The sequence below is a fragment of the Punica granatum genome, chromosome 2, assembly GCF_007655135.1.
Source record: "Punica granatum isolate Tunisia-2019 chromosome 2, ASM765513v2, whole genome shotgun sequence".
Lineage (NCBI taxonomy): Eukaryota > Viridiplantae > Streptophyta > Magnoliopsida > Myrtales > Lythraceae > Punica > Punica granatum.
In genome coordinates this window covers 12,181,409-12,191,465 of record NC_045128.1, presented here as the reverse complement: position 1 = coordinate 12,191,465, position 10,057 = coordinate 12,181,409, and the positions used below count along the sequence as shown (strand labels likewise).

Sequence of the window (10,057 nt, the reverse complement as noted above, 5' to 3'; positions counted from 1 at the left end):
TTATATCTATGGTGGCACAATGTCAGCCAGTACAATCACAATCGAAGTTGTCGATGACCTTTAAGACTAATGGTGACCTCACCCATGGTTGTGGTGGCCGGTGTTGACGAACCACCACAACTGTGAGATGTCTCTCTGTTTCTCTCTTCGGCCGAGAGAGATCTCTCTCATTGCAGCTGTGGTGGCATGTTGTCACCCACCAGTGCATCGAGTAAGGTCATTGGTAGTATTAGAGCTAATCGACATTGTTATCGTGGCAGTTGTGGTTGATGTGGATCGTAAAAGGCACAAACACTTCCCTTATTCTTTTTTATGTTTTTAGAATTTTTATTCTCGGTTTAATTATTGGAAAAAGTAATGGTGGGGGGCATTTTCCCTCATGGACGGTTGAGTGGGTGTAAATGTTTAGGGAAAATAGTTTAGGAGGTAAAAATTTTGTAATCTCAAAGTTTGGAGACCATGAGGTATTTTTCTCTTAAATATTTTCAGCCTTTTTTAAAAAAAAATTCTGAAATTAAAATTTTAAACTACTGAAGAATTTCTAAGGACTTGCACAAACATTTTAAACAAATGCTATAATCCCATTTATACAAAAATAAACACTTTACTATGAAAAGAGAAAATATACAAAATTTTCAATAACATAACCCCATCCGTTACTATCTATCAACTATGTGAATAAAAATTTTTCATAGCGTTTGGTAACGAAGTTAAGTCATATTTTGATGAAAATATTAAAGCTAATTTGTTTTTTCAATTAGTCCAAATAAAAAGGCAAATGACATGGTCAATCAGATGGCCTTAGCTGATATGCAATTAGACATCAACAATCAGACGGTGCAGGCTCTTCCAGTGGGGGGTCGTCACAGCAGATCTCTCACGCGACAACCTTCCAGCCAATCAACCCCCGATAGCCTCCCCGCTGAGTTCCGAGTGTGGAATCGGAAACAGACCAAACGTTCCCATCTTCGTGCAACCAAACCCTCCGCTCAGTCCTATCTCCGGCGACCGACCGATCAATCCCCTGAATCGCCATGTATAGAGCTGCGGCTTCGAGGCTCAGGGCTCTTAAGGTCAGTCGATGCGACGCCGCGTTCCTCATCTCAGCTCTCTTCGACCAGATTTGGCTGTCGTGGATGGCAGCTTAGATTACTGATAGTCTGGCTGTAGTTCTGTGAATAACTTGAGTCGATGTGCAGTGATTCTCTAGGATATTTAGATCTGATTATAGCCACATGGTTTCATTGTGATTCCGCTGTTGACTGTGTCGCATGATGTTCGGTTTTGGAGGAAATGTGAGAAAGCGATGATGCGCGGCTTTTCAATTCGACCATTAGAGACTGCTTATTTGTAGCTCTTGTTGATTTTTCCGGAGCTATTGAAATGTGAATCTTCCAATTATGAAGCTAGAATGGTCCAGTCCATGGCCGTCGAGGTTCAGATTTTTGTTTGGATTGTTTTATTATATCCAATTGCAGTGAATATAGGTTCTTCACGCCGATTTTAGCAGTTTAATAATCACCGTAAGAAGTCTTACTGGATGGTTCTATACAATGTCTAAATGCTCTTATGTCAAAATATTTGTAGGGCCGCTCCTCTGGCAGGGTACCGGTTAGATTTGCAAGTGCCGCTGCTGTTGCGACTAGCACGTCCTCTTCGGGTGGCCTCTTTGGCTGGCTCACTGGGAGTGGGTCGAAGGCTTCTGCTCCTCTCGAGTTCCCTCTAGCAGGTGTTACCCTTCCACCTCCATTGCCTGATTATGTTGAGCCGAGTAAGACGAAGATTACTACTCTCCCTAATGGCATCAAAATAGCCTCTGAGACTTCTCCGGTATGTGGTCTGATTCTTTTTCCTGTGCCTCTCAAAAGGACAGAGTTCGTTAAAGTCCTCTGATGAACAAGCAGCTAATTGCCTCCTTTGTTTTACCAGAACCCTGCAGCTTCAATAGGTTTATATGTTGATTGTGGCTCAATTTATGAAACACCGATATCTTTTGGTGCAACACATCTCTTGGAACGCATGGCCTTTAAAACGACCAGGAACAGAAGCCACTTGCGTGTTGTTCGAGAAGTGGAGGCAATTGGAGGAAACGTGCAAGCATCTGCTTCTCGGGAGCAGATGGGGTACTCCTTTGATGCCTTAAAAACTCATGTCCCAGAAATGGTAGAATTACTGATTGACTCTGTAAGGAACCCTGTGTTTCTGGATTGGGAAGTCAATGAACAGGTATGTCTGGCTTCTTGATTGCATTGAACCAATACTCTTGCCCTTACTTCCTGCTTGTTTTTGAGATAATGCCATTACATGCAGCTTAAAAAGGTGAAGTCAGAGATTGCTGAGATCTCCAATAACCCCCACGGCTTCCTTTTGGAGATAATTCATTCTGCTGGTTATGCTGGTGCATTGGCTAATCCCCTTTTAGCTCCAGAATCTGCAATAAACAGACTAAATGGGACTATTTTGGAAGAATTTGTTGCTGTAAGTGCCATGAAAATTTTGAAATTGTACTCCCTTATGTGGTTGTGTTAAATGAATTCATATAGGGTGTATGGCTAGGTTAGCCGTCTAATGCAAATCTATGCACTGTTTCTTATGAGGTCTGTAATGGGATCAGTTCACATAAGAAAGATTGGAATTTGTTGCACAATCTGTTTGCATGTTCTTGCACCAAAGTAGTATTTATGCGTATCATAAATGCATTTGCTCATTCTACAGAGATAGAAATATTTTCTTGCATGGCCATCCTTTGTATTCATTTAACAGCATCCCATGTGATCCCCTTCACTTAAAAAGCTGGACTCTTTAATCAACTATGCTAACAGCTTCAATTTAGGTTGGCCCTCTTGACCACATCAGACATTTATGAATCATTTTTAACTGATAGTGTGGGGTAAACCATCTTCAGTTTATTTCAATATTAAGTGATCTGAAGACATATAAACTAATTGTTTGATCTGTTGCTCAGCTTTGTTATTTATTTGTAATATTTTGTGTAATGATGTTACTTTTAGAGATTAACCAGAGTGTTTTAAGCAAATCATCAGGGTCATGTTTAAATCCCCATGTCGGTTATAAAAAATGATTACAACATTGAAAACATGAGATATGATGTTGGAAAACCTACATCGATATTTACTTGTAACTTATTCAAAGTTTTTCTGTTTTTATTTTATGAATTTTTTTCTTCGATTTTAAAGCCTTCTAATCTGATTATTCATCTACTCTTATTATGAAAATTTCAGGAAAACTACACTGCTCCCCGTATGGTACTTGCTGCTACGGGTGTTGGGCATGAGGAGTTGCTATCAATTGCTGAACCTTTATTATCTGATTTATCCAGTGTCCCTCGCCCAGAGGAGCCAAGATCCGTGTATACAGGAGGTGACTACCGCTGTCAAGGTGAATCAGGGGTGTGTATCATGCTTCTCGAGATACTGCGTATACTCTTTTCGAGAAAATTCTCCCATGTACATCAGATATGCTTCAACTTTTGCTTGTGATTTTGCTTGCCTGGCAGAGGACCCATTTCGCTCTTGCATTTGAACTTCCTGGTGGCTGGCATAATGAGAAAGATGCTATGACTTTGACCGTCCTTCAGGTTATTGTGCTTGTCTTTTTGTTTAACAACATTCTTGATAACTACCTTCTAACTGTTTACGTCTTTATTTTGGACACTTAGCTGCTTCTTAAATTTGTTATTAGGTGGACAAACGGAAAGGTCCCCTTTTGTAACTTTCTACCAGAGAGATTGTTTACTTACAATTTAATTGCTTTTCAATTAACATTTGGACAGATGTTAATGGGAGGTGGTGGATCATTCTCTGCTGGTGGTCCAGGGAAAGGAATGTATTCCAGGCTATGTAAGTTCATTGATCTCATTGGGCTGATATGGCTTTAGGTATTTGCAGTGGCAGTAGTGCTCTTAAACCCTGAATGGGCATCTCTGAGAACTGCTATGACTAGCTTGCTAATTTTTCCTACCTGTCTGGAGCAGATCTTCGTGTATTAAATGAATATCCCCAAGTTCAGTCATTTTCAGCATTCAGCAACATCTACAATAGAACTGGCCTCTTCGGCATCCAAGCTACCACGGTAAGCCATCTCTTGGAACTAATAGAATTCATTTATCTGATGTAGTTTATACTTGATTGTGTCTCTGTATATAGCCTCAGAGACCTCTCAGCTTTTGTGAAGCACATGTTTGAAAAGCTCCCAGACTTCGACGCCAGTTTTCAGTAATAGTTTTTCATGCAGTTAGTTGACTTGCCAAATTTTGAGCATTCAGGGAATAACATGGTGACATGTTTAATATTTTTTTAGTACTTTTCTCTATTCTTTTATGATAAAAAAGTGGGTCTTCGGTGAGATGCAGGAATTATTACTTTTTATTGTCTTTGCCGGTGTTCTTTCCCTATTATTCGAGTATTGCAGGTGATCATGTTTATTGAAAAATCTTCTTGTTTTTGAAATCAGGGATCTGATTTTGTACCACAAGCCATCGATATAGCTGCTAGGGAGCTCATTGCCGTCGCAACCCCCGGAGAAGGTTAGTTGCTTGATCGCCATCATCTAGTTCAGAAGCTTGTTGCAAAGATTAGAATTTTTTGTGACCGAGGCTTCCTTTTGTTCTTTTGACAGTTGATCAAGTGCAGCTGGATCGTGCGAAACAGTCTACAAAATCCGCAATTTTGATGAACTTGGAATCCAGAGTATGGACCATCTTTTTCCCCTGAAACTTTCAAGTGCCAAATTATAAACTTCTGATTCCTGGAGCTTTAGTCATGTTTAATCGTCTGCCGAAATAAGAAAGTTGTGTTTAGTCGCTCACTTTCGAGTTGGATGCTGCAGATGGTTGCTGCAGAAGATGCCGCCAGGCAAATTTTGACGTATGGTGAGAGGTATGTTATCCCTGAGCACTCAACTTTTCATGGTTAAAGTGATTTGGTGTCTCTGCATGAAAGTCTTTTTTGCCTTATCCTTTGTTTCGATAGATGGAGAAATTAGCCATCATCCTTCTGATCTGTTCGCTGTTTTCCGTAGGAAACCTGTTGAACATTTCTTGAAAACAATTGATGAAGTGACACCAAAGGACATCGCGTCTATTGCTCAGAAGCTTCTGTCCTCTCCATTGACAATGGCATCATATGGAGACGGTATAGTTTATTCCATCATATGTAAACTTATTCCTTGTGTTCTGATCTCCCATCCTGGTGATTGCTTTTCTGTATTTAATTGTTTTTATTCCCTCCTTGATTTGCAGTTATTTATGTCCCGAGCTATGATTCTGTCAGCAGCAAGTTCCAGAAAAAATGAAATAAGCTGCAATAAGCTTAACTGGGGCAGTACCTGATCTGTTACTATCTTTATCTCCGGGTTGGTGCATGGAAATCTTTATGCTCGCTCCTTGCTCTCAGCCATTTGATTTGGAGTATATCTTTCCAAATTAATAAATCAGTGATCCGAGAAGCAGAACTCTCTAGTTAGATTTTTTTGTTTGTGTATGCTTTGTTCTGTTCAGATCTACTGTAGGTTGGAAAGGCATTATACTTTCCATTAAATCGAAAAATTAACAGTTCTTTGATGAGGTTTTCTCGTATTTCATCATTTTTGTGAACTTATCTTCGACGATGCGTTGCACATACAGAAGAACTTTGAGGGCGACGGGCTGTCTCTCTGTTTGATTTTATGTGTTCTGATGATTTGCATAAATGTATTTCCTCAAAGTGCGGTATTCGGAATTCCAATATAATTTGGTAGAATGGCTTCTGGGGATTGATCTGGTTCAGACATGATATGACACAATTAGGAATTCCACCCTAGGTGGCTAAAACATCATCTCATGCATGTCGAAAAGTTATATCGGTGATTTTTGTCTCTGATATGCTTTTGATCGTCAAGCTAAGATAGGATTCAAAAGCGGGATCGGATGGGAGCTAAGCAAATCCGATATAATTGAACTGGCAAGGAGATTAATTGCTGAGCTTCTGAAACATATGGGTATTTGGTTAGTCAGTCTCTAAGCTTATGTGTTTAACTGAACAACTACAAAGAATTTTAGAAAGTCGTGAATATTATTTTTTTCAAAGAATTTTCGCGTATATCGACGTCAATTTTGGGACAAAATTCGAGATTAAAAATAATTTTATCGCATAATATTGATCAATGAATTTTTCTGAGCATGATAGCTGTCTTGAATTATTTTTTCGATGTCCGACCAAGACTAAGAAGACAGAATTTTTAATTTAGACGCTCGTCGAATTTGAAAAAAAAAAAATTTAAAACCGGTCACATGTCAGACTGTTGACTTCTGACCATGACTTTTCCCTTCTCCCGCCCATTCCATCTGTTCCTTCTTCTTCTTCTCTTCCCTTTTCTTTTCTTTTTCTTTTTCTTTTTCCTTTTCTTCTTCTCATTCCCTGCCAAGACGGAACCGAGCCCGTCCTCTGCACACGCGACCTCTGCTGGACCGGCTCCTGACGACAGCTCCCGTGCACGCCAACTCTCTCTCTCTCTCTCGGTTCTTTTCGAAAAAAACCGTAGCTCACAAAAATACGGGGGAGCTCGATTTTTCAAGGACAGACACGGCATTTTTCCCTCAACTCCGACATTTTCTCTCAAAAAAATCACGACCCTCAGCTCGAGTTTTTTGGGCCCGCAGCTCCCATTCGCCCTCGGCTCCCACGGTCCGGACAACCCCAGCTCGGAATCCACTCTTTTTTTTTTTTTTTTTTTTTTTTTTTTTTCCCTCGGCTGAACTCACGGCCCTCGGCTCCGACTCTCTCGCTCGTCCCCGCACACACCCCGGCCGACAGCTCGAATTTTCGGGCATTCGAACTCACGGCCCTCAGCTCCCCTGTGCCACGACCCCGCGACTCGTCCCCAACACCCACAGTTCACCCGATCCGGATTCTCCCTCGGCTCCTCACCCCGATTTCTCCTTCTCTCTACTTTTTTTTTTCTAACCGGGGCTCCGTGCTTTCCGGGTTGAACAGGCACGCCGCCCAACCGCCCAGCCCGTGCGCATCTAGTAGCTCGGCCCGCGTCCTGCAGTCCGGCCCGAGATCAACAGCCCATTTAGGCCCAGTCCACCCCTACCAGATCTCGGCCCGGCCCAACTCGTCCAGCAATTTATCTTTTTTTATTTTTTTTATTTACAGAATCACCCCTCAACTTCCCGAACTAGGTAAATCCCCGACTTAGTGGCATGTTTAGGGCTCGATTTCTGAATATTAATGTTTGCTTGAATGGATATGATGTGAAATGAGCGTTCTTGGGTTGCGTGGGTGATCGGATTTGTCCCGAACTCGATTTTACGAACTTTCTATTTTGTCTCATTTCAGTCCTAAGGATGCATTTTTATTTTTTCAGATCTGCCCCGAATTTTAAAATTATTTTCAGTCAAGTCCTAGCGATTCTTACCATTTTCCAATCAGTCCTTGAATTTTTCAGAATTTTCCAACCACTCCAAAGAACTTTTCAAATTGTTTCATTTTAGTCCCTGGGCTATCTTCCACCCTTTTCAGATCTGCTCCGAATTTTAAAATTCGTTTCAGTTAAGTCCCAGCCATTTTTACCATTTTCTAATCAGTCCTTAAATGTTTCATAATTTCTAAGCACTCCATGGAACTTTCAAACTTGTTTCAGTTTAGTCCCGGGGCTATTTTCCACCCTTTTCAGATCTGCCCCGAATTTTAAAATTAGTTTCAGTCGAGTCCCGGCCCTTTTCAGTACGTTCCAATCAGTCCCTGAACTTTTCAGGATTTTTAAACCAGTTCCAGAAACTTTTAAAGTTGTCTCAGTTTAGTCCTTGGGGCATTTTTTTTACTTTTCAGATCAGCCCGAATTTTCAAATTCGTCTCAAACAAGTCCTGGGACAATTTCAGTAATTCTTACACAGTCCCCAATTTTTCCATAATTTCAAATGAGTCCCCTGAAACTTTAACCGAATTTTTAAATCAGTCTCTGTTCTTTTAAAATTGTTCAAATCAGTCATTGGACATTTTCTAAAGATACCTGACCCTTTCCTACTTGAATCCCTGATCGACAACGTATGTGCCCCGTTTAAATATTTTATTTTATGTAATTATATGTATACAGCTTGATAATACGTGCTCTTTGCATGATTTTTCGCTTCCATGAGTCGGTACCGTTTTATCGATTCTGTTAATATTATATTTGTGTATGTTTGTATGTGTTTATTATGATCATGGCGGCACCGATTGTGTAAAATATGTATGTTTGTCGTGCTTGACGTGATAATGTGCTCTTGATCCATATTTTAACCTCTTTATTTTCTCATTTTAATCGAAATCTCATATGAATCGGTTTAATCATGCAAACTCGACCTAAAATTAATTTTTAAATCCCAAGGTGGTCGGGAATTAAGATTCGCCTCGGACGGTCCATCAATGATCGGCTTGACGGTCTGAAACTCGCATATTTAGAGCATTTGGCAAAAATATTAATTAATTTAATCAATAATTCCACTAACGGGATAATTGGGACGTTCATGCGATTAATTAACTCACTTGGCCCTAATAATTTTGCACGAATTAGTAATAAACCGGTAACACGCGTCGATGGGTTGCAAATATGCGTTGGTGCCATTCTCAAAACTTGTAAATTTTATAAAACCCGAGACACGTGGCTCGATGTGACATGGACGTCTATGAAGAACTTGCGCGTCTTGACTCGAGGCCTCACCTGATTTCAAGATACTCGGGTCGGGGCGTGGAAGTTCTTCTTAGATCACTTCCGCATAGGTTAATCGATCATTTGGCTTTTTAGGGTTCTTGACAACCCTGGAAGGTTCAGGGGATCGGTTAGCGCCGGTCACAGACCGAGATGGCCCGCACCGCGTAATCTCTCTTTTTCGAAAATAATTTTCACCTCAAGGGCAAAATTGTCTATTTGTAACTTAGCGACAACCATAGGGTTATAATAAGAGAAACACTACGGTAATCAAGGTAAGGATGGGCTACCTGTCTAGGCGCAGGTTCATTTGCATAGCCCGCCCTATCCGACTGATGAGTTTTTGTTATTCTAGCATAGTTTCGGGTAGTTATTTCGGGTGGATTGGCTCAAAATACAAATACCAGACTAATTGTGTACTTGGTTAAGACAAAACGGGCAATAGCGGGATAGGTACTAGGTTCTAGGATTTACGGGCGAAATCTATGTTTGGTAATAACTTGTAACAACCGTAGTGTCGCAACATAGAACAATCCTAAAAGCAACCCGCAAACACAAGACTTGACAACATACATCACGTACGTCAGGTCCTCGGAAAATAATGCCAAATGCGAAATACCTTCCTGAGGCGATCCTTGATCGAATAACACCCTGTACCCACTTTGTTTGTGTTAGAGTAGGATTTGCATGCCAAGATATCTCGATTAATAATCGATTAATTCACGTAAATTCGGCAGTAACAAAACCTCATTATTTGTTTATTTGTGCCCGTTTTGTTACATTCTTGCATTTGTTTGTTATGTGGATCGTGCCCGATCCTTTAGGATACGATCCATAGGAGGTCCAACGCCTCAACCATAAATCACGGGGTCCAATCCCCTAACACTGAGCGTGCATCTTAATTTCAATTCCAGTCTTTTCAAAACCACACGGTGAGCACGAGTGGAATAATAACCGAACGCGAACCAACCAGGATTCAGTTGTTGTAATTTGTATTTTATTTATTTGAGAGGACAATGTAAGGATTTATGTTGTACATTTATTCATGTAAGAATCTCGGTCGGAGAGTGGATGGTCAGAGTTTTTCTTCGAATTTATGGTGTCAAAACGCGTAAGATGAGCGAAACTCAATTAAGCGGTAATTAAATTAAAATGGCAAGCCTAGACAAGCTAGAGTAGGGCGTGCGAGATATAGGCTCGTATGTAACAGAACCTCCGAATTTGGAACCTCGGGTTTCGCAGACTATATATCTTAGCAATTAGGTGTACCCTGTATCCCTAGACTTGGGTAACTTGCCGGCCCTTGACCTTCGGATCATAAAATGGTAAGTGGCGACTCATTCTCACATGCGTCCGTCGCGCGTCC

The 10,057-nt window shown here is 40.8% G+C and overlaps 1 protein-coding gene across 1 annotated transcript; it reads left to right on the top strand.

The window, feature by feature from the left end:
* The first annotated feature begins 855 nt into the window (after nucleotides 1-855).
* On the top strand, nucleotides 856-5,686 carry LOC116197166 (mitochondrial-processing peptidase subunit alpha-like). Its single transcript, XM_031527218.1, has 13 exons — nucleotides 856-1,073; nucleotides 1,588-1,830; nucleotides 1,930-2,226; nucleotides 2,311-2,478; nucleotides 3,243-3,410; nucleotides 3,518-3,598; nucleotides 3,794-3,860; nucleotides 3,995-4,092; nucleotides 4,474-4,546; nucleotides 4,639-4,709; nucleotides 4,849-4,898; nucleotides 5,041-5,153; nucleotides 5,261-5,686. Exons 1-13 carry the CDS (start codon nucleotides 1,035-1,037, stop codon nucleotides 5,311-5,313), a joined length of 1,521 nt encoding a protein of 506 aa, XP_031383078.1. The 5' UTR covers nucleotides 856-1,034; the 3' UTR covers nucleotides 5,314-5,686.
* Nucleotides 5,687-10,057: the final 4,371 nt, after the last annotated feature.

Coding starts and splice junctions, on each gene's coding strand:
- LOC116197166 (XM_031527218.1), top strand. CDS start 1,035: ATGTATAGAGCTGCGGCTTCGAGGCTCAGGGCTCTTAAG. Junction 2,479..3,242: donor TTTTGGAAGAATTTGTTGCT/GTAAGTGCCATG, acceptor TGAAAATTTCAG/GAAAACTACACTGCTCCCCG. Junction 4,899..5,040: donor ATTTTGACGTATGGTGAGAG/GTATGTTATCCC, acceptor TGTTTTCCGTAG/GAAACCTGTTGAACATTTCT.